Source organism: Penicillium cataractarum (genome assembly GCF_028827025.1).
Source record: "Penicillium cataractarum strain IBT 29864 chromosome Unknown utg000008l, whole genome shotgun sequence".
NCBI lineage: Eukaryota > Fungi > Ascomycota > Eurotiomycetes > Eurotiales > Aspergillaceae > Penicillium > Penicillium cataractarum.
Window position 1 is genome coordinate 1,141,054 of NW_026622744.1, and position 26,364 is coordinate 1,167,417.

General features: G+C 51.5%; 12 protein-coding genes across 12 annotated transcripts; 6 read left to right on the forward strand and 6 right to left on the reverse strand.

Moving 5' to 3' along the window:
- Window positions 1-530: 530 nt before the first annotated feature.
- On the forward strand, window positions 531-1,884 carry N7496_009534 (NAD(P)H-quinone oxidoreductase; the record flags this gene model as incomplete). The annotated part of the gene is made up of 4 exons (XM_056702448.1): window positions 531-543; window positions 741-1,016; window positions 1,087-1,178; window positions 1,252-1,884. The coding sequence occupies 4 exons, from the start codon at window positions 531-533 to the stop codon at window positions 1,882-1,884; spliced, it is 1,014 nt and encodes a 337-aa protein (XP_056551448.1).
- A 2,734-nt stretch (window positions 1,885-4,618) lies between these two features.
- pdeB (3',5'-cyclic-nucleotide phosphodiesterase PDE2) lies at window positions 4,619-7,726 on the forward strand (the record flags this gene model as incomplete). The annotated part of the gene is made up of 1 exon (XM_056702449.1): window positions 4,619-7,726. One exon carries the CDS (start codon window positions 4,619-4,621, stop codon window positions 7,724-7,726), a length of 3,108 nt encoding a protein of 1,035 aa, XP_056551449.1.
- A 944-nt stretch (window positions 7,727-8,670) lies between these two features.
- Window positions 8,671-9,633, reverse strand: N7496_009536 (biliverdin-producing heme oxygenase; the record flags this gene model as incomplete). The annotated part of the gene is made up of 2 exons (XM_056702450.1): window positions 8,671-9,469; window positions 9,590-9,633. The coding sequence occupies 2 exons, from the start codon at window positions 9,631-9,633 to the stop codon at window positions 8,671-8,673; spliced, it is 843 nt and encodes a 280-aa protein (XP_056551450.1).
- A 1,146-nt stretch (window positions 9,634-10,779) lies between these two features.
- On the forward strand, window positions 10,780-11,074 carry N7496_009537 (uncharacterized protein; the record flags this gene model as incomplete). Its single annotated transcript, XM_056702451.1, has 2 exons — window positions 10,780-10,885; window positions 10,956-11,074. The coding sequence occupies 2 exons, from the start codon at window positions 10,780-10,782 to the stop codon at window positions 11,072-11,074; spliced, it is 225 nt and encodes a 74-aa protein (XP_056551451.1).
- Window positions 11,075-11,254: 180 nt separating this feature from the next.
- On the reverse strand, window positions 11,255-11,978 carry N7496_009538 (Rdx family protein; the record flags this gene model as incomplete). Its single annotated transcript, XM_056702452.1, has 3 exons — window positions 11,255-11,406; window positions 11,475-11,655; window positions 11,802-11,978. The coding sequence occupies 3 exons, from the start codon at window positions 11,976-11,978 to the stop codon at window positions 11,255-11,257; spliced, it is 510 nt and encodes a 169-aa protein (XP_056551452.1).
- Window positions 11,979-13,053: 1,075 nt separating this feature from the next.
- Window positions 13,054-13,484, reverse strand: N7496_009539 (guanine nucleotide-binding protein subunit gamma; the record flags this gene model as incomplete). The annotated part of the gene is made up of 3 exons (XM_056702453.1): window positions 13,054-13,116; window positions 13,177-13,234; window positions 13,333-13,484. 3 exons carry the CDS (start codon window positions 13,482-13,484, stop codon window positions 13,054-13,056), a joined length of 273 nt encoding a protein of 90 aa, XP_056551453.1.
- Window positions 13,485-14,617: 1,133 nt separating this feature from the next.
- On the forward strand, window positions 14,618-17,962 carry tif32 (putative eukaryotic translation initiation factor 3 subunit EifCa; the record flags this gene model as incomplete). Its single annotated transcript, XM_056702454.1, has 4 exons — window positions 14,618-14,659; window positions 14,755-15,637; window positions 15,688-17,353; window positions 17,413-17,962. 4 exons carry the CDS (start codon window positions 14,618-14,620, stop codon window positions 17,960-17,962), a joined length of 3,141 nt encoding a protein of 1,046 aa, XP_056551454.1.
- Window positions 17,963-18,739: 777 nt separating this feature from the next.
- N7496_009541 (zinc-binding alcohol dehydrogenase family protein) lies at window positions 18,740-19,771 on the forward strand (the record flags this gene model as incomplete). Its single annotated transcript, XM_056702455.1, has 1 exon — window positions 18,740-19,771. The coding sequence occupies one exon, from the start codon at window positions 18,740-18,742 to the stop codon at window positions 19,769-19,771; it is 1,032 nt and encodes a 343-aa protein (XP_056551455.1).
- A 403-nt stretch (window positions 19,772-20,174) lies between these two features.
- On the reverse strand, window positions 20,175-21,490 carry N7496_009542 (uncharacterized protein; the record flags this gene model as incomplete). The annotated part of the gene is made up of 2 exons (XM_056702456.1): window positions 20,175-20,742; window positions 20,796-21,490. The coding sequence occupies 2 exons, from the start codon at window positions 21,488-21,490 to the stop codon at window positions 20,175-20,177; spliced, it is 1,263 nt and encodes a 420-aa protein (XP_056551456.1).
- Window positions 21,491-23,318: 1,828 nt separating this feature from the next.
- Window positions 23,319-23,720, reverse strand: N7496_009543 (uncharacterized protein; the record flags this gene model as incomplete). Its single annotated transcript, XM_056702457.1, has 2 exons — window positions 23,319-23,422; window positions 23,537-23,720. 2 exons carry the CDS (start codon window positions 23,718-23,720, stop codon window positions 23,319-23,321), a joined length of 288 nt encoding a protein of 95 aa, XP_056551457.1.
- Window positions 23,721-23,960: 240 nt separating this feature from the next.
- On the forward strand, window positions 23,961-25,259 carry N7496_009544 (uroporphyrinogen decarboxylase HEM12; the record flags this gene model as incomplete). Its single annotated transcript, XM_056702458.1, has 4 exons — window positions 23,961-24,015; window positions 24,067-24,108; window positions 24,209-25,132; window positions 25,189-25,259. The coding sequence occupies 4 exons, from the start codon at window positions 23,961-23,963 to the stop codon at window positions 25,257-25,259; spliced, it is 1,092 nt and encodes a 363-aa protein (XP_056551458.1).
- A 195-nt stretch (window positions 25,260-25,454) lies between these two features.
- Window positions 25,455-26,082, reverse strand: N7496_009545 (cytosine deaminase; the record flags this gene model as incomplete). Its single annotated transcript, XM_056702459.1, has 3 exons — window positions 25,455-25,476; window positions 25,565-25,830; window positions 25,924-26,082. 3 exons carry the CDS (start codon window positions 26,080-26,082, stop codon window positions 25,455-25,457), a joined length of 447 nt encoding a protein of 148 aa, XP_056551459.1.
- Between the last annotated feature and the right edge of the window lie 282 nt (window positions 26,083-26,364).

The window sequence follows — 26,364 nt, forward strand, 5'->3', positions numbered from 1 at the left end:
TGGAATACACTGGATGGGATGGGCTGGGATGGGATCGTGGGTTGCATGGAGTAAAGAGGCTGGTGACATTTTTCTTATCGTTGACAACCATGATGATTTATTACCATTGGCCGTCTTTACGGCCCTAAGAATTGAAATGCATTTGTTACTACTATCTGACTCGTTGAGTTTGCACGTTCTACCTTCCATTGTTTCGCCTCATGTTCGATTCCCTTCTTTTCGTACTTGGACCCTTTAACCTCCTACGAGTTAGTACCTCGGTAGAAATGTAATCCGTGCCGATTAACCGTGACGCGCAACTTTGGCAGGACTGAATTTGCGAGTGTGGATATCCACCCTCCGACGGACTTTAAAGTGCTGACAAATTCCAGACCTCCGGCAGCTTTCCAGCTGGCTAAGCTTCCTAAATAACTAACAGTTGCCCTACTAAGAACCTGCGGGATATAAAAGAGAGATAAGATCCTGCAGGCCGACTTTCTCATATCCATAATCGACGTGTTCATACCTACACAGCAAAAATGACCACCACAATGCGCGCGATCGGTACGTCATCTCCAATTCACCTTCTTCACTTCCGGTAACCCCTCCAAGCTAGCCCCGCAAGCTTGGATCCTGGGATATCAATTGCACCTCAACGCTAATAACTTCCCTTATTTTTACTTTTATCCTCGACCCAACTCCCTTCTCTTTCTCCCTTCCACACATTCATGCAGACATGGAGATATACTAATACCTACTAGCCGTCCAAGGCGGCAAAGGCCCCGCCACGGCCATGCACGTCACCGACATCCCCAAGCCCGTCCCCGCACCGGGCCAAGCGCTCGTCAAGATCCGCGCGTTCGGACTGAACCGTATGGATCTGCTGCAGCGCGAGGGTCTGTACCCGCTGCCGCCTCAGGCGCCGGTGACGATGGGTGTGGAGTTTAGCGGTGTCATTGAGGGATTCGGTGATGAGGCTGCTGCTTCCAAGTGTGGGTTTAAGAATGGGGATGAGGTGTTTGGATTGGCGTATGGCGGTATGTATTCTTGTGAATGAAGGGTGAAAAGGTAGGGGTGTATAAGTGAAGCTCACGTTTGGCGGGATAGGTGCTTATGCCGAGTACATCATCGTCGCGACCAAGATGCTCGTTCACAAGCCGAAGGAGCTTTCTTGGGAGGAAGCTGCCGGTATTCCGGAGGTAAGCCATTCTACAACTCTACCATCTACGTCCTACACGAGAGATATCTAATATTGATACCTTATCCCTTCAGACCTGGATCACAGCCTCCCAAGCCCTCCTCCTCATCGGCGAATTCAAATCCGGCCAATCCGTCCTATGGCACGCCGGCGCCTCCTCAGTCTCCATCTCCGGCATCCAACTCGCCAAAGCCGAAGGCGCATCCGCCATCTACGCGACAGCAGGCTCCCAAGAGAAAATCGACTTCCTCGAAAAGGAACTCGGGGTAACAAAAGCCTTCAACTACAAAACGGACGACTGGGCCTCGGAAATCCAAAAGCTCACCAACGGCGCTGGCGTCAATCTCACCATCGACTTTATCGGCGCCCCCTATTTCCAGGGTGACTTGGACGTTGCGGCGCGGGATGGACGCGTTGTGCTGCTGGGTCTGATGGGGGGTGGTAAGTTGCCGGATGGAGTGAATATTGGGCCGTTGTTGTATAAGAGGGTGCGGGTTGAGGGGAGTACGTTGCGCAGTCGGGATGTGGAGTATCAGGGGAAGTTGAGGGATACGTTGGTTGAGCATGCGTTGCCTAAGTTTTGTGATGGGTCGTTTAAGGTGTTTGTTGAGAAGGTGTTTCCCTTTGAGGAGATTATTGCGGCGCATCAGTTGTTGGAGAGTAATCAGACCAAGGGGAAGATTATTTGTGTTATGGGTGGTCAGTAGGTTGATGATTACCCGAGGGCTGGGCGATGAGGGACTTGGTTATCATTAGGGTTCTTTCTTTGTTCATGACGATTTGATCCTGGCTGATTCATATTGGTGTTTATTTGTCGAGGGTTCCAGATTTGTGGTGGCCAAAAGTACATGGGCCTTAGGGTTGCAGATATAAAGGATAAACCCGTCCATAAATAGTACCTTGTCTACTCCCGATGTGCGCTATTCTGATAATGGTCATTGGAGGATGGATGGATCGGACAATAATCGGCAAAACGAAATTTCAATTAGCTTTTTTGGACGGCGCCTCATCGTCTGGTAGACGCAGAATAAAGTATTATTGGGAGGTACGATTTAGGCTCGACGTGGGGCGGGACATCGCCTGACCCAAGTGGCGAATAGCATCATAGTCATCCAGAAATATTATTGATAATCTGATTCGTATCGGGCAATGGACCCCCCTACTGATAGGACTATTCAGCTCCTAAAAAGTACGGGGTAGTAGTTTAACCTGGAACTCCCCCGTCCAGAATACTCAGTTAGGGACCCTGGACCGATAAACCCTGCTCGATAGTAAGCGGACTAAGAAATCCCCAAACGAACCGACTCCAATCAGCAGGCGCAGGCCCAAGCTCGACCGGGCTGGACGACTGTTTCTAGGCATTTCCTTAGGGAGTTTTAGCGGGTTTGTAGTTTTGGAGGTCGGATTAGTGCTAGATGGGACTGGGGGGCTTATTGGCCGGTCACCCACCCCGTAACGATGGGATCGCCCTTCAACCATGGACGATCACGTCGTAATAAGTGGGTGGAATAGTATTAGTCGTCGAAATGAGGACCTGAGAGGCTGAGACAGTTAGTAGGGTTTAGGGGGGGGGGGATGGTGCAGCTTTTGCCAGAGGAAGTTTAAATTTGCTTTGGCGTGAACGGAGCGCTGAACGATGGGCAACTGGGCAATGAGCATAGCGGCCAGGAACGGTGGCGTTTCTGCCCGGGCGGAGTAGTACCCCCAGCAAGTAGCAGGGTTCAGCGATGCGACCAAAAAAAAAGTGACGCATCTAGGTCGATGAGATCATCGGAGAAAGGTAGTTAAAGTGGGACCCGAAGGATAAGAGATTCTGGAAGCGAGGATTATTCCGGCCGAAGAAGGCAGTGATGAGTGTGCGTAGTAGTAGTCGAGACTGAGGATAGGAGGAACTAGGCAGAATCAAAATGGCCCCCAAAGAATCATCTCCGGTATGTGCCCGTCCAACCGCATGGTCAACTCGACTAGGGCCTTCTCTTTGGGTGCTTTTGCCCGGCGGACTCCCCGGAGCCTCGACGGGATCCTGCAGGTGGAGCCAATCAGAATCTCGGAAACTGGGCCATGGAACGTTCTGCGTGCTTACCTAAGACCGTGGGCCTTCTAGAAAAAAAATCAAGCACAAATGAGAGAAAGGCGTCATGGTCCACTGGTGGGATCGAGGCTCTGCAGGTAAAATTGGGGGGGGAGTGGGAGAAAAAGAAGAAAATAATAAGGGGGAATAATAATAATATGTCGGGGAAGGGGGCAAAAATCAAAAGAATGAAGAAGATCAAGTTGATTGTTCATAAGTCACGAGATCGGAGAATAGAGAGAGAGAGTACGACCAGAAGATTGAGAGAGAAGACAGAAAGTAATCGTGCAGCCCAGAGACGATCATCCCGTCCCGCCCCCCCCCCTCTTCCTCCTCTTTCTCCTCTCAGGCCTTCTGGAAGGAGGAAAGAAGCCCCTTCCCCGTGTACTCTACTTATCCGTCTCGACTGTCTTTCTCTCCCTCTCTCTACTGCTACTCTATTCTCTCCCCCCCTCCCTTCCTCCACTTCTAACTTTCTGTACCCTTTCTCTCTCTCTTGCCCTCTCTCTACCTTCTCAATTTCCTATTCTCTATTTTCTTAGACCTCTCTTCCATTTTTCCCTCCCATATTCCGTCCTCTCCTCCTACTCGCCCCTCGAACCATGTCGCCCTGACGACTTCCTCCTGGAATCCGACCGGCCTACCGAAACTAACGACTTCTTTTCTCGCCCCCTTCCCTACCTATCACCTCTCCGACCGTTGAATCTACCCCCCTCTCACGTGCCGGACATTGATCTTGAAATCATCATCGTCGTCTGATTAGAATCACCGGTCGGGTTGCGCGCCAACAACGCCGATCCTCAGTGCGACGGTGCCCGCTGCATTTGTCTCGGATCGTTCCCTTTCCAGTCCACAACGCGACTCGGGCTGCCTGCAGGGAAACAACTGCATTGTTTGATTCTGCCCGTTAGGGGGTTGTGGCCGACTCTAGTCGTTCCTTCGGTGTTTCTCCTGGATATTTTTCCTTGCACGCCGTTGTTCGGGTTCGCTGCATCTCCGACTCGCCGCTCGTTATCTTCCCTTTTTTTTCTTCTTGCCTTGTCTTCTTTGATCCCGATCCCGAAACGGTTACCTACCACGTCCACTTCTCTCCTCTTTGGACATTGACGTTTCCGCCCTTTCATCTTCATTGTCTCAATACCATTCCCTATTCGCCTCGTGTTCAAATCGCTCCGACCGTCGCTTCTTTTTTCTCCTCTCCGCCCCAACGCCACATCCCGGTCATTTGGAAAACCATATGCGAAGCAGGGCAGATCCGATCGCCTCATTTTTCCTTCTATACTCTTGGGTATAGCCCGGTGATTCTGGCGGCAGAGCCTGAATCAGAGCGACCGCACACTTCCCCCCCTCCCCCCTGTGAGTGTGACATGATGGGAGACCGCGTGGAATGTATAGGCGTCTACGTCGACGACCGCGTCCGATCGGAACGATGGGTGCGCCGGAATTCGATTGACACTTCAACACTTTCGTCTGCCGGCTCTTTAGTATTTCCTGATGAGCCAGACGCTCTACAGTCTGATATAGAGCAATTGTTGGAAGTGTGTAAAAAGAGTATGTTTTTGCAACCAGAGTTGCGCGATTGCCTCGTCACGAAAGATCTGTTTTTCTTGCTAACCAATTCCCCGTCAGTTTACCTCTGTCATACCGGCTCATCCTTTGCGACCAAGCTAGCCGAGCTTAGCGATCATTCCGGCAGCGACTGTACCCCGATATTTGCATTCTGTGGTATTGATTTTGGCAGCGACGAATCTAATCTGGCCCGACGGAAAGCCAGTCGCGCCTCGTGGGGAGACACTGCTCCCCCATCTCCCGGGTCGGTTCAGCGTACTTTTACATTTTCCTCCCATTCGGATGACGCGCCGGGATTGGCACTACTCTCTGGCATATCCACCGATATTCAAGTGCAAGATGGCCCCAGTCTCGTCGTTCCCATCGCCCTTTTGCGCGCCGCTGGTTCGGATGCGCCCAGCAACGCCGTGACAGACCCGACCAGCGAACCTCAAAGCCAAAGTCCGGTCACATTGGAGCATAAGCAGATTGCTCGGTGCCTCGATGCGGGCGCGATGGATGTCTTGCTGACTCCACTCGATCGAGCCCGCATCCAGGGGCTGGTGGTCCATGCGTACCGTACGCGCCGAAATGCTCAGAAGGAGATGTCTCGCTTTCTCACACGGAAGAAGCTGCGCAAGCTGTCGTGGGTGGGAGTGCACGAAGAAGAGCCATATTCGTATCTGAGAGAGGCCATGGTGTCAAAACTGATGAAGGGGATTTGCAAACCCGAGGAAATCATCGACGAGTTCCAAGAACGTGAGATCAACGTGAACCCAGAACGCAAAGCTCTGATTAAGGAGCAGGTTGGGAGCTGGAATTTCTCAGCGCACGATTTCTCGGAAGACGAGCTGGTCTTTGGTGCCTGCCAGATGATCACTCATGCGTTCAGTCTACCCGGACTGGAACATTGGCGGTTAACTCCCGGTGAACTGCAAACGTTCCTTCTCGCCTGTCGGGCTGCCTATAACTCCTTCGTCCTCTATCACAACTTCCGCCATGCCATTGACGTCTTGCAGTCAGTGTTTTGCTTCCTGCTTCGTATTGGCGTTCTACCCCCATACGACCCGATTGGACAGACCCCCGTTACGAAATCCTCCATCGCCTCTCTCATATCTCCGTTTGACGCTCTCACTCTTCTAATCTCGGCGATCGGTCACGACGTCGGTCATCCTGGTGTCAACAACTTCTTCCTCGTCAAGCTTAACGCTCCCTTGGCACAGCTGTATAATGATAACTCTGTCCTCGAAGCCTTCCATTGTGCCGCTTTCTCTCAGATCCTTCGCCGTCACTGGCCCGCTGCGTTCAAGGACAAGCAACTTCGGAAGCTACTCATCAGCTCTATTCTGGCGACCGACATGGGTGTACATCAGAAGTTCATGGAACGGATGGGATCGCTGCAGGAGAAGTTCTACGCGAACCAAAACTCGGTCGATGGCTGGAAACCCCAGGATATAGAGATGTACAAGACTCTCTTGTGCGGTCTGCTGATCAAGTGTGCTGATATCAGTAACGTGGCTCGGCCATGGACGGTCGCCGAGAAATGGACTCAGATCCTACAAGAAGAATTCGCCAACCAGGGTGAAATGGAAAAGGAAGTCGGTATGGAGACGGCACTCTTTGGCGGTCCTCCCGAGTTGGGTAATATCTACAAGCTGGCCACGAGTCAGATTGGGTTCATGTCCATCTTTGCCCTCCCCCTTTTCGAAGGTATCTCCGATCTTCTCCCACAGTTGCAGTTCACGGGCGACCAAATTCGCCGCAACCAGGCACAGTGGCAGGAATATGCCAATCACGAAATGCGGAAACAACGCTTGCCCGTCCAGCATCGCATAGAGATTGCAGTCTCGCCTCGCTCTCGTAGCCCGGCAGTTCCAGTTGTCGAGTCCAGCGAGAGTACGCCCAGGGCTGCTCCCGTAGATGATGGGATTACTCCAGATGACTCCGATTCACCTGCATCCTCGGATCGCACGGAATCGCAACCCCGTGACTACAACGAGAACAACATTGAGCCAGTCGTGTCTCCGGACACTCCGGGTCCGCAAATCGAGATCACCGGAACCCCCGTGGCGCCGGATATAACATCATCTCGAAAGTCGTCCAGTGCCATGCCTGATCTCTCCTATTTCTCTATCCCGGCGGCACCGCAGTCAGCACAAGGATCATGCGCAACGCAGTACCAAAATCCTATCACTGATAACACTACTCGCCCTTCTGGAGATCCGGCAGTCTTGGCTGCTGCGTTGTATGCAACCTCGGCTACAAACGGTACTCACGCATCGACAAACACCGAAGAACGCGATTATGCAAACGATCTCTCATCCAACGACCGACCGAGTAGCTCTCGTCAAGGGCAGCAACCTGGATCGATGCGTCATCATGCTCATCACAGCTCGTCCGTACGTACATCTGGCCCGTCGAGTTCCAACCGCAACAGCTGCACTCGTACCCAGAGTGTCAGCACTTATAGCAACAACATGACTCCGATTTCGCCCGCGACCAACGCGACCAGTTTCTTGCAGGTGGATAGTGGGGACGAGAAGCGTGTCTCGGATGACAGTGCCCCTCAGAGCGATCTTGGAGCTCCTGATGACAGCAGCACGCGTCCTAGCACGTCGTACGCTTCCCACGCGGGAGACCAGGAGAGCAGCTACAGCCGAAGTCCCAGCTTTACCAAGGATATTGGACATCCGCGCTCTGAGGATGGAAATCACCATGATTTCTCTCTTCCGGCACTGAATGGTACACGCAGCCCGACCCAGCAGTCCACCACTACTGGTGAGAGCATCAAGAATGAAAGTCCGCAGGGATCTCCCGAGGACTCTCACAACGGTGTCCTACGTCGTCTTCCTAAACGACGTAGTCGGCTGCGGCTTGCGTTTTGGAAGCGGCGGAATCACCACCAGCAGGAGGTCCATGGTGAATCTTGATTCCAATTTGTTTTCCGCCGGTTGGGTGGCTGTATTATGCGATCATGGTGTCACGAACGTTGTATTCTCTTTTTGTCGTTGTGATGAATGTCGAGGTTTCGACTGCTGGATGATTCTCACGATCTAATCTCCTTCCTTGCCAATACTTTTTTCTGCGAGTTTGGACTCGTCTATGATGGTCTCGATGGATAATCTGTTGAAGCATATAATTGGCAAAAGCAATTACAATGATTTGGTCGTGCTTTTTCGGAAGAGTCAGTCATTCTGCGCTCATCGTTTGATCCCACGTACCATCGTCTTTCAAAAGGCCGGGGCTTGGTTATGCTGCACATAACTAGGTGTAGTATGTATATGCAAACCCAAGCTCCGACGCTGGTGACTTTGTTTCCCACTTTTCTTCTCGAGTTCGGTTTTACTCGACTCCCATTTTCGCATCGGGTCTCGCACCCGCTTCTGCTTTTTTCTTGTGATGATCATGGATATATGCTCGACGTTTTCCACCACTTGTTTTTATTTGTGTGTTTATCTGTTCTATTTGCACGTGCGTTGTGCTCTTGGATGCTGCATTTGATATGGATTTGGGCCGGTCATCTTAGAACTTGGATTAGGGGGCTGGTGGCGTTGGTTCTCACCCTCTTTTTATCTATCATTTGTTTTGTTTATTTTTATCTTGGACTCATTCGGGTCGGATCTTGTGTCTATTCATCCTCGTGGACGTGAGGTGTAAGCCCGGTTTACGATCTATATTTGAGATATATATTGAACTTTGAGGTCCAATATCCATACCTGCTTTCTTAACCAACGTATCAGGGACCCTATTGTCATTTTGAACATCTTAGTTATCTTTGAATCATGATCATTGCCTAATTTGCGCGGTGGACCAGGATTTAGGTGATGTATGTATAGGAATTAAGAATTATGTATACATGATAGGTAGCTCCAATTCATACACGAGCGTTTAAAACTTTCACATCATCATCCAAACTCCTCGTCAATATCTCCAGAATCCCAAAAATCCTCCCCGCCTCATCCAAAATATCCTGTTGTTCCGTAGCACTCAATAACCTCTCCACATCAGTCATACCAGCACGAAACTTGCCCTTCACCTCCGCTTCATCATTTATATGCCAAAAGGACAAGGGACACGGTATCCTCCGCTGAGGATTAATCTCTGCAACCGATAGTCCCCAAAACTCAGGGCCGGCTTTGAGGAGAATTGCGCGGATATCACGTCCTCCGTAAAGCAGGGCTGAGTACATGATCCACACGTATGCAACCAGGATATGTGGTTTGTCCTGGATCCGGTTGCGAAGTTCGTGTTTGATTCGTTGTCCGGTATTTGTTTCTTGGTGTTTGGGTGGTTGGATTAGGATTTGGGTAGCTGGTGGACATGATGCGTTTAGGAGGCGTAGATCATCTTGTAGTGTCTTTGTGCGTAGTAGTTCGGGTATGTAGAGCGTTCGTAGGACAGTTTGGATGCGGGGATTTGTGTCTTCCGGTGGAGAGAGGTCATTTTCTGGGCTGGAGACCTCGGTATGGAGATTGACATTGGCGATATGTGTATCTTGAGAAATCCAGTCCAGAGGATCCCCGATTAAAGAGAGCCATGCTTCTTCGATTCCGTAGAAGAGTTCTGCATAGCGTGATAGACCTAGGAGGTAGAGGTCTGGTCTGTCTGTGTGCGGTGGTAGACAGAGGGGGACACGAGAGATATTAAGTCGGTGGATTGATGTATGTGGTTCCCTGTTTGCAATGTTAGAAAAAAAAATAGAGTAACAAGATAAATCGAGCCTTGGAGAAGGGTAACGAGGAGTTGTGTATATATGCTATAAATAAGAGTACCAAGTGTTAAAACAGACATACTTAATCGCAGCTCGTAACCTTGCGAGTAGATCACCAGTCGTCATGGCGGGCTGTGGCACCGCGTTGTACAAAACTGTGGGGATCACTGTAGCCCTGGATATGTAGATGTCCTCTTTCCTCTCCGTTTAGCCTGATCTTCAGCTTTTCGTGTCGACGTTGACGTTGGTGAAATGTAAAAAGAACAAGTTGGTTCCCATGATACTAAATGACTGAAATTGTGCGATACGCCACTTCGTTCAGCGGAGATTTTTTGGGAGGGTCGCGTCCACATTTTGCGAGAATTTGGGGGAGTCTCGGCCGTTGGCGGTTGCGCCACACTTTGTGGAGATAAGATGCATGCATTATACTTGTGTTCGTTTCTTATTAGAAGAGGATTGAAAGTATATTGCGGTTGTTTTGAAGTATATATTCTGTAGTTTAAATTAAGCTATTATATCCAGCATCTCGTGTTAATTCCAATGGAATATTCTTGTCGCAGAACGGTCGGGGAACTCGGTCGAAACGAAGAGAGAAAGACGGAACGGGCCAGACGGACGAAAAACTGGTTTTGGGCCATTTCGATTTGACCACATCCAATGATGTCTCTGAGCTAACTAGTTAGTTGCCAGCAAAGGGTTAGTGCATCTAATCGATATACACTAGCGAACCACCCCCTTCTCCTTGCGGCATCACATTCTCTAAGCGTCATAAAACCCAACATTTTCAAGATTTACAAACTCATCAAAAAAGAGCCGATCGATCAGCAAAACCAAAGGGATCACAATATAGAACCCTGCTTTCGTTGATATCTAACCTCTCTATCCAAGGAGCTAGGAGGCTCTTTTGTCGTCAGCGTAACGTAACCAGGGGGTGGGTACAGAGCAATGACGAACGATGAGATACGACCCTTCCGATCTTAATGGAACCACTCTAGATCGAAGATCAAACCCTTTTCTCAATAAGGTTCTGGAGCTAGATCGGATTTTTGTGAGTCTGAAGAACTTGTTTCTTGTCGATCGCGTTCGTCGATGGATAGACGATGCGTGAACTGGTATGACGTCCGACGACGGGGGAGTTGATCAAGACAGATGTATAAGTAGGAGCATCTTTCTTGAGAAGTTTGTAGCCATTCATCAATCCTTGCAAAGACAGAGCTACTACAATCTTCTCAACTTCTTTCTTCAGTATCTTCAGAGAATTACTCTATCACAATGTCCGACTACGTGACCAATGAGCAGGACATCACCGTCCAGGATGATATCCAGGATGTTGAGGATCCTATTGACGAGGACATGGCCAACTCTGATCAGCAACTCGGTTCGTCATTGGCTCCCAATTCCTACGTCTTTGATATCCCAATATCTGTTAACATGTAAATATGGTTTAGCCAACGATGAAAAGGAGGCTATCGACCGCTCCAACATTATCGATGAGCGTACCCGTCACGCAAAGCCCCAGACTGACAACGGATACAACGAGGGTCCTTCCGAGGATGATCTCCCCTAAATGGTTCACGATAGTATGGATCGAAAATTTGGGCGGACTAAGAATATGTATGAATATCATGTACAATAGCTGAGCTAGATAAACGAAGACATGCTCTGTATCGCGTGGTTATATGCACTCATTCCTATCAATCTCATCAGACTGTAGTCACGTCTATAGACTATTCAAGCCCAATACATCTCAAACACAATCTTCGCACTCTTTCTTCTGCTCCCCTTGAGCCTTCTCTTCATTCTTCTTCTCTTGCTCTTTCTTCAACGCGCGGTCCGTATGACCCAAGTCTCGATTAGGAGCAATAATGTTTCGAACGAGAGACTTGAGAGCTTTGACCTCTGGATGTGTATATCAATCAGTGACAAACCATTCCAGAAGAAGCGCAGTTCGGTTTTAAGATTCATACCGGGAAACCCGCCATCTCGCTTCCGATCCCACAGAAGAGTCTCTTGCGTCGTGACTTCTTCAGTCGAGGTATTTGTGGCCGTTGCATGCCAAATCGTAACTGTGAACACACCACCGGTCATGGGGACGAGGGCAACTTCACCCAAGTCTGTACCAAACGTGGAGAGGAGCTCTTGGGCGAACTGAATTATATCATGTTAGCGTATGACTGTTGATACAGAATTGCACCGCTGGTAGAAGGAGATATCTCATAACTGGCGACGCAGAACTGTAGTAAAGCTCAGGGACAAAGGAGCTGTAATAATAAGAGAGATAAGGAGTGCCATACATATGCAGCGCGCAACATCCATCGGCATTGAGTACAGAACTTGATCGCAATGCGGGGTAAGTGGACACGCTCGAGTGCAGTAGTCTCGACCCTTGGAGGCGGGGGAGCTGTAGTAGAGGCGGATGTTGCCGTGCCTGGCGCGAGACTGTTCTCGATTGGGGCCGTGGGTTCGGTCATGGCGAGTCTAGGACGTTTTCGATGGAAGAAAGTCCCCTGGTACGTAGGTTGAGAATTCCGATATATCCTCGGAACAAATTTCGTTAGGTGCCGAAACTCAGTGTGGAGCGGGTGTTATCACCGAGAGCGAGTAGTTTAGAATTTAAATCAGCTCTGGGTAAAGCCGTAGTTGTGAAGAACATCCGTGAGAAGGAGTTTGGCAGCCGTTGGTGGGATGATGTCAGCGGGGGGTCTTGCCTGATTCGGCAGGGTTCGTCTTCAGTAACCCACTTCTGCAGACTAGTTCACGGGGCCTGCATGTTCTTTCTGCATCTTCCCGAGAACGAGTATCCGAGGCCCTCCTATGGGATATCCCAGTGGCGTTAGGCTGAAACACACTACAAATGGGAGGGGGTTTAAGGCGAAACATGCGAAAAGAATTGGGATTATATCGGTTATTGTATTTGGTCATTGGATGCAAATCGAATCTATGATACACGAATGGCAACCCAACTCTCGTGCGGTGCAGAGAGGCTTTTGGAGGAACCCAGAAGAACAAAGGAAAATTTGGCTTCAAAACACACAAGGACGACAAAAGGGGGGGAATGGTGCTATAGAAGATGGGACGAAGAAAGTAAAAAAAAAAAATAAGACGACAAGGAAATTGATAGGGAAAAAGGGCGAAACAGTAGAAGAGACAAAAGGTAGCAGGGTCGATTCATATCGTCCAGTATGATCTACCGGAGCTACCATCCGGGGAGGTTGTGGATTGGAACATTGGGGACGATCAATCTACTCGCGTGATCCCGATTAAGGCGTAGGAAGGAGTTTCGTGCAGAGCCAGCAGACGATTTCTTCGGGCGCATGTCTGTTCGCTTGTCCGCGCCCGGCAGGTGAGCGATCGGCGTGGTTGTTCGTCTCCCCAAGGAGAGGGAGGTTTGTCGGGAAGGGTCGAAGACGATCATCAGGGGGGTTGGTAGAGGATGAAGGAGTAAAAAAGTGGATCCGGAAGAATTAGATGAAGAGGGCGGAAGAGAAGAATAAAAAGAAATCGTGTCGTGGCGATCGAGAGAGATTAAATTCGTCATGAGGGCCATTACATGACGGTGCAGCAGCCACCCTGCTGCTGGGGAGCATAGGGGTCCTCCCGCTTGTCGACCTAGGCGAATTGAGTTAGCGGGATTTGCGCGCGTGCGCCTATCGTTGAACGGTCGCATACCTGTCCCCATACGGAGGGCACCATGAAATCGCGAGTGTTGTTGCAGTAGTTGATGAGCCTGGGAGAGCACCTCTAGGTAAGCATGGTCCAGTTGTGGTGGTGTGGTTGGTGGTGGTCCGTGGTCATTAGTCCACCACCAGAGGGGGCCAAACTCACGAGAGAGCCGCTTCAGACACCTTGACTCGCGGACGGTCGAGATCCTCCTTCAGGCGAGCATTGAGCTCGGTCAATCGGCGGTACTTGAGGTCGGCAACACTCTGCTTCTTGTTCTTGACATCACCCCCAGAGCGAAGTTCGTAGGCAGGCATGGTGACGGCGGAGTCGAGGAATGTGTGTGGATAGAGTCGCGCAATCGAGAGAAAGGGGGGTGGCCGGGGGAGAGGGGGCTGTTGTGTGGACAACAGGGGGAGAAATGGGCCGAGAAGGTTCCAAGAGAGAAGTGGTTGCAGGAGGCTTGGAGCTTTCGCGCACCTGAAGCGAGTCGACTCGACAAAGAACAAAAAAAACGAGAGGAAGGGAGCGGCAGATCAAAGGAAGGGACGTGATGATGGTTTTGGGGGGGAAGGGATTATTGGAGAGGGATTTTCCCCGTTGGCTGTTTTGGCCTGTTTGGTTGGTTTGTTACGTATTTTTGGGGGGTGGTACCCGGTTACGGGGTATAATACAGGGGAATGACACAGAATACTGGGGTCCGTGCGTCATTCCAGCCCTTTTCCCTGGCCTTACATTATGGGGGTGCTCTGTAATTTGGTATGATATCTGTAATGGAAGTACATGTCTGATACAAGTAGGTTAACAGCCCGCCGAGGTAGCCGGAGTCGACTTGCAGATCTGGCCTGTCTCAAAGAAATGATCGCCCAGATGTGAATTGGACGAGCTCAGCTGAACAGTCATATTTCTGAGATTGTTGACAATGTCGACTAGCTGACATCAGGCCCGACAGGGTTGTGTTCACGGTACAGAACGAGAGCATAACCATAGCTAGAGGAGTCTAGGTCCCTGTAATCTGGTTAGGTGGGTACTAGTAGTAGTAAGTATCTTTCAGAAGGTCTTTTGTGTTAAGATATTTCTTTAGATAACCCATGTAATATCTCTCGATCTAAGTAGAATGTACGTAACCAGTATGGTAATGTTGTAATCTGGATACACTGGAATGCACCAAAATCATCGGCTTTGTTCTCTTCTCATGCCTCAGGCACCATTACCACACGTGACTGCCCCATCGCTTAGCCCGAAGTGGGAACGCCGGGCAATTTTCGCTGGCTCGCGCACAACAGGCACTTCTCCCCCTCCAGGTCAAGGGACTTCGCGTGGCAGCATTTTCAACGTCGGTCTAGGACCACTGCCCGTGTGTGAGACGCCTGCACTTGTTGCTTCCCCCTAATCGACTTTTTTCGAACCACCAAAAATTCATCGCCCCGAAGGGCTGCGTCCGCCCAACATGCCTCCACCACCTCACATCAAGCCTGAGAATGTTCTCAAGGTGCGTTTAAAGATCATCAACAACTATCCAAAAACATCAAAGAACGAAGATTCTCGGAGGACTCGGTTACTGATATTCATCCCACATTTCTACAGAGGGCTCAGGAACTTATCGCCGTCGGCCAGGCGCCCGCCGCCCTGACCGTCCTTCACGAACATGTCACCTCGAAGCGCACCCGCAGCAGCCCCATCGCGTCGCTCGAGCCGGTGATGCTGCTCTTCGTTGAGCTTTGTGTCGACCTGCGCAAGGGAAAGGCCGCCAAGGATGGCCTATACCAGTACAAGAACATCGCCCAGAACACCAACGTCGGCACCATCGAGGTCGTCCTCAAGAAGTTCATCGAGCTCGCCGAACAGAAGGTCACCGAGGCCCAGGCCAAGGCCGACGAGATCCAGTCCTCCCTCGAGTCCGCTCCCTCCTCCTCCAACGTTGAGGATCTGGAGGCCATCGAGACCCCCGAGACCATCCTGCTGGCCACCGTCTCCGGTGAGCAGTCCCGTGACCGCACCGACCGCGCCGTCGTCACTCCCTGGCTCAAGTTCCTGTGGGAGACCTACCGTACCGTCCTCGAGATCCTCAAGAACAATGCCCGTCTCGAGATTATGTACCAGGCCACCGCCCTGCAGGCCTTCCAGTTCTGTCTCAAGTACACCCGCAAGACCGAGTTCCGCCGTCTTTGCGAGCTGCTCCGCAACCACGTTCAGAATGCCGCCAAGTACTCTACCCAGATGCACGCCATTAACCTGAGCGACCCGGATACCCTGCAGCGCCACCTGGACACCCGTTTCCAGCAGTTGAACGTCGCTGTTGAGCTGGAGCTCTGGCAGGAGGCCTTCCGCAGCATTGAGGACATTCACACCCTGCTGAACCTGAGCAAGCGCCCGGCCAAGAACGTCATGATGGCCAACTACTACGAGAAGCTGGCCCGCATCTTCCTCGTCAGCGAGAACTATCTCTTCCACGCTGCGGCCTGGAACCGTTACTACAACCTGCTCCGTCTCTCCACCATCGCCCTGGCTACCGGTCAGAGCACCAAGAAGGAGAACCCCCCGTCACCGAGGCCGACATGACCAAGGCCGCTTCTTTCGTCCTTCTTTCTGCTCTCTCCATCCCCGTGATCAGCACTACCCGCTCTCGCGGTGCTTTGGTCGACGTTGATGAGGCCCGCAAGAACAAGAACACCCGCCTGACTAACCTGTTGGGTATGGCCCAGCCTCCCTCCCGCCAGGTTCTGTTCCGCGATGCTCTCAACAAGGGTCTCCTCAAGCGTGTTCGCCCCGAGATCCGCGATCTGTACAACATCCTCGAGGTCGACTTCCACCCGCTCTCAATCTGCAAGAAGATCACCCCCATCCTGAAGAAGATCGGTGCCGACCCCGAGATGGAGAAGTACGTTGTGCCTCTGCAGCAGGTCATCCTGACCCGCCTGTTCCAGCAGCTGTCGCAGGTCTACGAGTCCGTTGAGCTCAAGTTCGTCTACGAGCTTGCCCAGTTCCCCGACCCCTTCCAGATCACCCCCGCCATGATCGAGAAGTTCATCATGAACGGCTGCAAGAAGGGCGACCTGGCCATCCGTGTTGACCACATCTCTGGTGTTCTGACCTTCGACTCGGATGTCTTCTCTTCCTCTAAGGCCATGCACGCTGGCAGCGCTGCCGGCTCCGCCGAGAGCGAGATTGGCTCCGTCCAGCGTCTCCAGCACACCCCTGCTGAGATTGCTCGCTTCCAGCTCGCCCGTCTGGCCAAGACTCTCCACGTTACTTGCATGTACGTGGACCCCTCCTACAACGAGGCTCGTCTCCAGGCCAAGCAGACCGCTCAGGCCCGTGCTCTGGCTGGTGCCGCTCAGGAGCACGAGGAGACTCTGGCTCGTCGTGTCATCATCGACAAGAAGAAGGAGGCTGCTACCGATGCTCTCAACCGCAAGCAGCGTGAGGAGGAGACTCGCAAGCGTCTCCGCACCCAGCAGCTCCAGGAGGCTGAGAAGCAGCGTCTTGCTGACGAGCAGCGTGAGCGTGAGCTCAAGCGCGTCAAGGATGAGCAAGACCGCATTCGTGCTGAGGAGCTCAAGAAGCAGCTTGAGGAGCTCAAGACCGGCGTTAAGGGTCTTGACATTAGCGAGTTCGATCCCGAGGAGCTGGATGCCAACCGCCTGCGTGCCATCAAGCTGGCTCACCTCGAGAAGGAGAAGAACGAGCTCAACGACCGCGTGCGCACCACTGCCAAGCGCATTGACCACTTGGAGCGTGCCTTCCGTCGCGAGGAGGCCAAGCACGTCCCCACCGATTACGAGGCCCAGAAGAAGCAAGACTTGGAGCTCTACGAGGCCCAGAAGGCCGAGACTCTCAAGGAGGCCAAGCAGAAGCACGCCGAGGCCGTTGCCCTCAAGCACCGTCTGGGTCGTCTCGTGCCCCAGTTCTCCAGCTTCCGCAAGGAGCTGTCCGAGAAGCGCCACGAGGAGTTCGAGAAGCGCCGCAAGGCCGCCGAGCGCGAATTCGAGGCCAAGAAGAAGCAGCGTGTCAAGGAGGTGCAGGAGCGCCGTCGTCGCGAGAAGCAGGAGCGCGAGGAGGAGGAGCGCCGTCGCAAGGAGGAGGAAGAGCGTGCCGCTCGCGAGGAGGAAGAGCGCGTGGCCCGCGAGGAGGAGCGTCGTCGTGCTCTGGCCGAGGAGAAGGCCAAGCGCGAAGAGGAGCGAGCGTTAGTTTATTCCCACCCCGATTCCTTCTTCTGTCCTACTCAGACTAACATTGTATTAGCAAACTCGACGAGATGGCTCAGAAGCAGAAGCAGCGCGAGGAAGAGGCCGAGGCCCGACGCAATGCCCGCAAGACGGGTGGTGCTTACGTCCCCGAGCCTACTACCGAGCGTACCGCACCCCGTCTCAATCTCGCTTCTCGTCCTGCTGCAGCAGCTGCTGCTGCTGCTGCTGGTGGTGGTGGTGGCTGGAGAGAGCGTATGGCCGCCAAGGAGGCCAGTGGTGCTGCCCCCGAGCCTGCTCGGGAGGAGCCCGCTCCTCTCCGCAAGGGTGGCTACGTTCCTCCTCACATGCGTGGCGCTGCCTCCTCTGGTTCCGCCCCGCCTGCTCGTGAGAACGGCCCCAGCGAGCGTTCCGACCGTTTCGAGCGTCCTGAGCGCTCCGATCGCTTCGAGCGCCCCGAGCGTGCTGAGCGTACCGACCGCTTCGTCCCCCGTCACCTGCGTGACCCCTCCGCTGCCACCCCCGAGGCTCCCCCCGCTGCTAAGCCCGAGGAGTCCAAGCCCAGCGGTGGTAAGTGGGTTCCCCGCTGGAAGCAGCAGCAGTCGTAAGCTGGTGCACTGGTGGATCTCTATGTTTTCTTCTTTTCACCTACACCTATAGGGAGCGAACCAAAAAGTGACTCGGAAAGCTTTTTTTTCCTATCTGGCGCATGTTTCTTTTTCATGACCCATCTTGCAATGACCCTGTATCATCGGCCAGGAATCCTTGCCGCTCTCTCTACACCTGGTGGCCCGTTCTGGTCCACCGTTCCTATTTGATATGTGTGCTTGCTTTCTTGCGTGTTTCATGTTCTTTAATTTCCCCATCTTCTTGATCTTTTCGGATGGGTTTTATATTCGTCATCCGTGATGCCAATATCATGCCCTGTTCATTGCTGTTTGGGTGCCGAATTAGACTTGGGATTTCAGTGAATGAAATCATCTTTAGACGAGTCTACCTAGTCAGGAGAATTGCTTTTCTCTCATAGCTATAGCCTCGTCCTCGGGTTTAACAGTCTCACGTTGTTACCTAGGCGGATTTAACGGATTTAGCCCTGATGTAGTTCTCACCCTCCGTCTCCACCAAGCTCAATGCATTCAAGACAACGAATGAGGTGAATGTCTCGTAGCTATGGCCTTGTTCATCCAATGCACAATCTTCTATGTCTAGTTCATACCCGGAGAGAACGCAAACCGAGCTACCAGCACAATATAGGCATCTTATACATCAATTATAAGGCTATATAAGACCCCACAACCTCGAGTCCTTATTCTTGTACCAAGACAACACATCTTCACTTCAAGCAACACAAAATAAATCCATCTATTCTCTCTTGACCACCCAAGATGCCCGAAAACCGCGCAGCATGGCAAGACGAAGTCGGCACACCCCTCTCCATCCGACCAACCCCCTACCAAACAGACCTAACCCCAACCCAAATCCTCATCAAACCCCACGCCTGGGCGATAAACCCAGCCGACCACATCTTACAAGACCTATCCCTCCCCTTCGTCAAATACCCCGTAATCCTAGGCGAAGACATCGCCGGGACAATCGAAGCCCTCGGCAACGAAGCCAGCACCCACTTCCAGCTTCACGATCGCGTCCTTGCCTTTGCGCAGGGCGCAACGAAGGGCGCAGCTATGGGCGGATTCCAGGAACACGTCCTCGTCGATATGGCCTTTACCTGTGCTATACCGGGGGATATGAGTTTCGCTGAAGCGAGCGTTTTGCCGTTGGGGTTTACTACCGCTGCTCATGCGCTGTTTAACGGTGGGACTTTGGGATTGCCGCGGCCGAGTGGTGATTTCGTTTCTGGGGGTGTAGGTAAAAGGGTGTTTATATGGGGTGGTGCGTCTTCTGTTGGTGGGAATGCGATTCAGTTAGCCCGTGCGGCGGGATTGGAGGTTCTCACGACGGCGTCGAGGGGGAATTTCGAGTATGTGAAGAAACTTGGGGCGAGTGTAGTCTTTGACTATACCAGTGGGACTGTGGTGGAGGATATTGTTTCTGAATTGGATAATGGTGGTGCGCCTTGTGTGGGTATCTTCCAAGCGGCTGGGTCGAATGACTCTGTTGGGCCTGTGATAGAGGTGGCTCGACGGGCGAAGGGGGATATTGTTGTTATCACGACGTCTCCGTTGCAGGATGGTATGGTCCCTGAGGGTGTGAAAGCGAAGATGCTGTTTGGAAATAGTCATGATGATATCCTGGATATGTGGAAGCTGTTTTTGCCGAGGGCATTGAAGGAGGGTAAGTACATTGTTGCTCCGGGGCCACTCATTGTTGAAACGAGGGGGCTGGAGGGGATTCAATTGGGATATGATATCCTGAAGAAGGGTGTTTCGGCGAGGAAGGTCGTTGTTCTGGCAGACTAGGATAGCTTGTCTTCCGGCTTTCTATACATACCCTTGTCGACTGTGCTTGGAGAGTAGTAAATTCGACTTCTATCGGACAATATGAAGAAATCGAGGAATATCAAAGCAGAATATGTAATATTTCATAGCCTTAGAGCTACCTCTAATAGTATATATCGTAGGGATATAGCAATCTAAGCTTCAGGGGGAGGGGGATGTGATATAAACAAGAAACACCACCTGGGTGATAGGGGGATGTATCACAGGGCCAGTGTAAACACAAAGAAGAGATTCATGGAATCAAGGGATATCTGACAAGAAAAAAGACCCAAGCAAAGCTCATGGCAGCTTAGGTGCATCTCGGAAGGTAATAGTCTCCTTCCAAAGATCAAAAGGAAATGAAATGAAGGTCATGGTAAGGTGGCTACGCAGCGGCCACTTCGGCACCAGGCCCGAATAACTTCTCGCGCCATTCACCACAGACAGTCTCAAAGCCGCTGACGACGTCCCTGCACTCCTGGCCTGCCTCGCGACCTTTAAGTCGACGGTCCCACTCACCGCGCTCAATCCATCGTGAGCCTTCCTCACGGCTTTCTTCTTCGCGCCGAAGGTCCGCAACGAGTTCACGCGCGGACCGGAGGCGTCGAGATGCCGTGGATGTTAGCTGGCGGGACTCATATAGGGTATCGCCCAGGCTGCGAAGAGAGGCGGTAATGTCGGCCGTTTGTGTGACGAGAGCCTGTAGAGAGACGAGGGGGTTTTGGTTATTTTGCTGTGATGGAGTCGAGGGCCGAGAGCCTCGGCGGGGCTGCTCGGGGAGTGGATATGGGAGATTTGGGAGGAGGCCTTCATCGATTAGAGGCATGAGTGAGTCAATGGCGTCTTCAGAAAGAAGTGGAAATGGCGAGAAGAGGAGTGGATGGATCAGAGATTGAAGAGTGCGTGTTTGGTGAGTAAGGTGGGATGTGATGGAGGAATGAGCGGTGATTAATCTATGAATGATTAGCTTCCTGAGCATGAAAGCACATTGCCAAGAGAAACTTACCGCATGGCACCGTTTTCAATGCCACTCTGTCCACCAAGATCTCGGAGCGCCTCCACCGTTCGTTGAACGACGTGGTCACTCTCACTTCCATTGTTCTCAATGCCTCGGCGCGCTAGGCTCTCGATATCAGCCATTTGCATCTCTAGTGAGGGGGGAATGTCCGCTGCCTCGTCGAGATCCGAGTCATTTCCGTAATCTGATCCATCGTAGTGGGATTCCTGTCGCCGATGCTGCCGAAGCTGGGTGGCACGGAGTCGATTCCTGCGATCTGGTGAGTCGACTGATGGAGAATGGACGCGCATATCGCGAGTGGGTTGCATGTACCCATCCTCTTCATCACTCTGCTCCATCTGCTGAGACCCCGTGGCTCCCATCTCTTGGCCCGATACATAGCCATATCCGTCTTCATCCTCTTCCCACGCGTCGGCCAATTCATCAGCAAGATTGCCTAAACCACCGCCGTTCGTTTCGGCGGGGAAATCCACGGACTCTCGGTGAGACCCGTTCATAGCACTGGTACCCCGGCGGGAGGTGACGGGAGATGGTGGGGCAGACAAGCGCGGGGTTCGAGGCGAAAGAGGGCTTTGAAGAGCAAAGCCATTGACTCCTCCTGTCCCAGGAGAGATTGGGGAGTCGTCGAAGTCGGAGGGGCGGCGGTGAGAGAGTTTCAGGGGAGATGGTGGGAGGGGTGGCATTTTGGCGCGTAGGAACGATGCACTCGGTTTTGTATGGGTATAGAAGAGTGTTTATAAGAATCAAATGGGTCGAGAAAAGCGATTTCAAGTCAAAGAAGCATGAAACGAAAGAAAGAGACCATGGACACGCAGTGTTGATGGTCTGCCGCAAAGGGTAATTGTGGGACGCAGTGGAAGAACGCTGTCTGCTAGCCGTCTATCACTCTATAACCCGTGTCTGGAGAGGAAAATGAGAGAATATACCCCGGCAAAAGGAAAGACAATAATGCAATGACTGAACTCAAAAGGTGCCAACACAAGCTGGTTGTGCATCGTCCGGGAGTCGCGCCGAAAGATAATCGCAAACCCCCGTGGACGATAGCGGACACGGCGGGCAGCACGGGAGTGCATAATTAATAAGCGCGGTTGTACTGCTTTTATGACTAATATGCTCAAACCAGCGGCTTTGGTAGCCAAATCTAATTGATATTGATTCATCCTGCCAGCAACTTACATGTAATTTGGGTTTATTGAGGCATCGAGAGTGACATGGCTTAAACAGAGAGAAAATAGAGGTCTGTGAGTGTAAATAAGCAAAATCTGTGGGGTCGAACCCACTTTGTTCATGTGGGCATACATGCAAGGCCTTCTTTGGGAAGAGTTTTTGATATTTCGCTGGAAATCTCTCTATTGGACATTTTCTCATTGACTAGGACCTATTGGATTTCTGTAGAGAATCATAGGGCCATTGGATTACGGGCAGCAAGAATGAAAGTGATTGCTTGACTTGGCAAGTTGATTGTCTCCATTAATTGCTGTTGGGAGTTTGTCGAAGTGCTGCGTTTTTTCAGTATCTAGTATCTTACATCTTACCAACCTCCATAGTTTAGTGTCAATTAAGAAAATAATTGCCGACAGTTTGCTCATTTGATACTTTACTTGGCTATGAGGAATACTCTTTCTTGAGTAGTGGAGTCGTATCAAGACGGCCAGATCTTCTTCGAGGAAGGAAAGACTTGAAGAGAAAAAGAAAAGGAAAAGGAACCCCATCGTACCCCTAGATTAGATGATAGGTCCCATCTAGGGAGTCAAAGGGCCTAGACGCTCGAAGTCAGCTCTGTGGCTGAAGAGACCTCGTCGATGGAAAGACTTGACAAGAGAGGAGGTGAGCTACCTGGTGTTTGAAGCACAAACAGGGTAACTGGGGAGCGAGAGAAGGTATTTTCAAGGTTGCTGATAAGGTAGTAGGTTGTTCGCTGTATAATTGAAGGGAAATAAAATCAATGGAGTACTAATTGCTTCTTCTGTGGAGTCGTACTATACGTATGCACCCAAATACTACTCCGTACACAGTGACGTTCGATACAGGTTGGCACTCACCTACTAGGGAATGGTCTCCCAGTTAAACCAGTATCTCCATACGACTACCACTAGTGCCTAACATTATGATGTCTTCAAACATCTGATTAAATGATCATGACAATTCTCCACAGTTCAAACCTCTAACGTTGGGGCTGATAGCAAGGTGAAGCATCTACTTGGCACTGTTTGTATATGGTAGGGGGTATTTGCGGTGGGATAGGGGGATTGCCCTGGGTCCAAGGCGTACTGAAAGCTTATAGAACTTGAAGATGGCATTTTATTTGGATACATGTGATTGGGTTGGTATATCATGGATTGCGGCATGACGTATCAAAAAGACAAGGTGCCCGAGTGGTTAAGGGGTTCGCCTGCTAAGCGGATGGCTTCGGTCGCGCGTGTTCGAATCACGTCCTTGTCGATTTTTTTTTTAAATTTCTCTTTCTAGCAGTGAAAGATTGGTTTGAATCACATCTAATGGAATCTTGTATCATAAAGGCAAGGTGCCCGAGCGGTTAAGGGGTTCGCCTGCTAAGCGGATGGCTTCGGCCGCGCGTGTTCGAATCACGTCCTTGTCGTGTTGTTTTTGGGTTTCTGGTGAAACGTAAGATTTTTGACCATTCCTTTAGGTCTCTTTGAAGTCTAATAATCATCTCTAGTGGGAAACAAGCTTCAGTGTGTAGTGCTATACGTAGCATTAACACTTACTCGAACTATGAAATCCGGCAAAGCACTCCGTCGCAATAATACCCTTTAGAATAATTTCTTCGTAGAATGACAAGGTGCCCGAGCGGTTAAGGGGTTCGCCTGCTAAGCGGATGGTTTCGGCCGCGCGTGTTCGAATCACGTCCTTGTCGGTTTTCTTTTTTGTCTCGGTAGCCAAGAATGTCATTTTTACACCTCGTGCCCATTCCTTACTTTCGAATTTTATGTAGTCAAATATGCTGGTATCCATGGTTTTGCTTTCACTCCTAATTTCAGTCTAGTCCTTTATTTGGAGAGTGGCAGTTGTTTTTGCTGTTCGAGTACGGTACCTTTATCCAGGCCAAGCGCTCCCCGCAAAATCCTCGGCTACCCGGCGTTACAATTCCAGTCCCCTCCCCTCCTCTCCCACTATCATAAAACACCCACCATGCAAGAACAATTTGAGCCACTGAGAAACGATTTGCTGCTGAGGGCTGCTCGGGGTATCATACTCTTCAATTCCCTCTCTTCTACATGACCGCTGACAAACGTAGGCGAGAAGGTGGAGCGTCCGCCAATCTGGGTTATGCGACAGGGTGAGCTCATCCCCGCGTTCCAAGTCTTTTACGAAGCTCCCATTCCCGTGAAATTGAACCAGACGATCTAATTATCCCGCAATTCTTTCCTTGTCTTTAGCCGGCCGCTACCTCCCCGAGTACCATGAAGCAAAGGCAGGCCGGGATTTCTTCGAATGCTGCCGCTCGCCGGAAATCGCCTCGACCCTGACCATCCAACCGATTGACCGCTATGAGGGTCTCATTGACGCTGCTATCATCTTCTCGGATATTCTGGTAATTCCGCAGGCCATGGGCATGGTGGTTGAAATGCTGGACAAGAAAGGCCCGCATTTCCCCGAGCCTCTGAAGTCACCCACGGATGGACAGTACGAGAAGGTGATGGCCAAGAAGGTGGACGTGAAGTCAGAGCTTGACTATGTCTACAAGGCGATCTCGCTCACTCGCTTCAAGCTGAAGGGCCGCGTGCCGCTCATCGGATTCTGCGGCGCACCATGGACGTTGCTGTGCTACATGGTCGAGGGTGGTGGCAGCAAGATGTTTGTCCAGTCTAAAACTTGGGTTTACAAGTACCCCACCGAGTCGCAAGCACTGCTGCAGAAGATCGCAGAGATCTGCGTGGAATACCTGGCACTCCAGGTTGCAGCTGGCGCACAGCTGGTGCAAGTGTTTGACTCGTGGGCTGGCGAGCTGTCGCCAGCTTCGTTTGCCTCTTTCTCTCTGCCTTACCTGCGTCACATCTCGGCCAACCTGCCGAAGCGACTGAAGGAGATGGGTCTGGAGCCCGTTCCCATGACTGTCTTTGCCAAGGGTGCGTGGTACGCCCTGGACGACTTGTGCCAGTCTGGTTACAATGTTGTCGGTCTGGACTGGCTGCACGACCCCGCCGAGGCCTTCCGTGTCGCCAACGGCCGAGCGGTCATTCAGGGCAATGCTGATCCTGGTATGCTCTACGGTGGCCGTCCCGCTATCACTGCTACCGTGGAGAAGATGGTTGAGGGATTCCAGAAGGGCAAGCAGGGTTGGATTTGTAACCTCGGACACGGTACGTGTGACAGTATTCTAATAAGCCAGGCGATGTAGTACTAAATTTCTTAACAGGCGTCACCCCCTTCGTTGACCCGGAGCACCTCAAGTTTTTCTTTGAGGAAGTTCACCGTCTGACGAAATAGATCGTCCACCTTCTCGTTTAATTATTTCGGGGGTTCTTAGCCCTTACTCCTAGGCGAGAAGCCTAGAAAAGTTTCACGACACACTAGAACACCCCTCTGCCAAATTATGGAATATGAATATGAATTGACGTGGTCCATTGTTGGAGACCCCCAGATCGCACTGGCTCGGAATATTTAAATCAACTTCTATGATACTTAGACGGCAATGTCCTCGTTCCTATGCGGTACACACTTCGTTTAGCAAAGCTGCTAAATGGTTCACTTCTCTCCCACCGAACAGTAAACAAGAAACGACATGAACTTACCATAGCTCCGGCTTTTCCTTCATAAACTTGGCCATCAAATCCTTGCACTCTTGGTTGTCCACTACGACGACTTCCTTGCCGCGGTTGAGCAGGTATTCCTCTCCGCCCATGAAGCTCTGGTTTTCGCCAATGACCACCCGCTTGATCTTGTATAGAATGCACGCACCCGTGCACATGTCGCAAGGGGAGAGGGTCGTGTACATGGTGGCACCCTCGTACGCCGAGGCGGGGAGACGGCCAGAGTTCTCCAGAGCAGACATCTCGGCCTAAACCATACTGTTAGCTCAATGTGTTCCGCGTGGTGCTCAAGCTCCGCAGTGTCTCTACGGAAGATATCAATTCGTTAAGGTTATACTAACATGCAGGACGGGGCTACCCTTTTGCACGCGCATGTTGTGTCCTCGACCCAAAATCTTGCCATCCTTAGAGACCAAGCAGGCGCCAATGGGGACGCCGCCCTCGGCGGCGCCTTGCTTTGCCTCTTCAACAGCCGCGATGAAACCTGGGTCCTGCTCCATAGTGATGATATAGCAATTGATAGCAATTGGGTTTGTGTGTGGGGAAATATGGAAGGGGGAAAAGCCGAGGGAGCGGGGGAGAAGTATGAATGTACGGGCTTATCTAGTAACCAACAGTTCCACCTAAATAATTTCGGAGAGGACCGATGACGATTTGACGCGAGAGTCGAAGTGGAGCTTGAAGAACTTTTTCCCCTCGGCTTATCGATAAGGGATATGGCTGATAAAGTGTGGCGGTTATATTGTAGTTCTTCAGCCACAGTACATATGCATAGAAGTAGT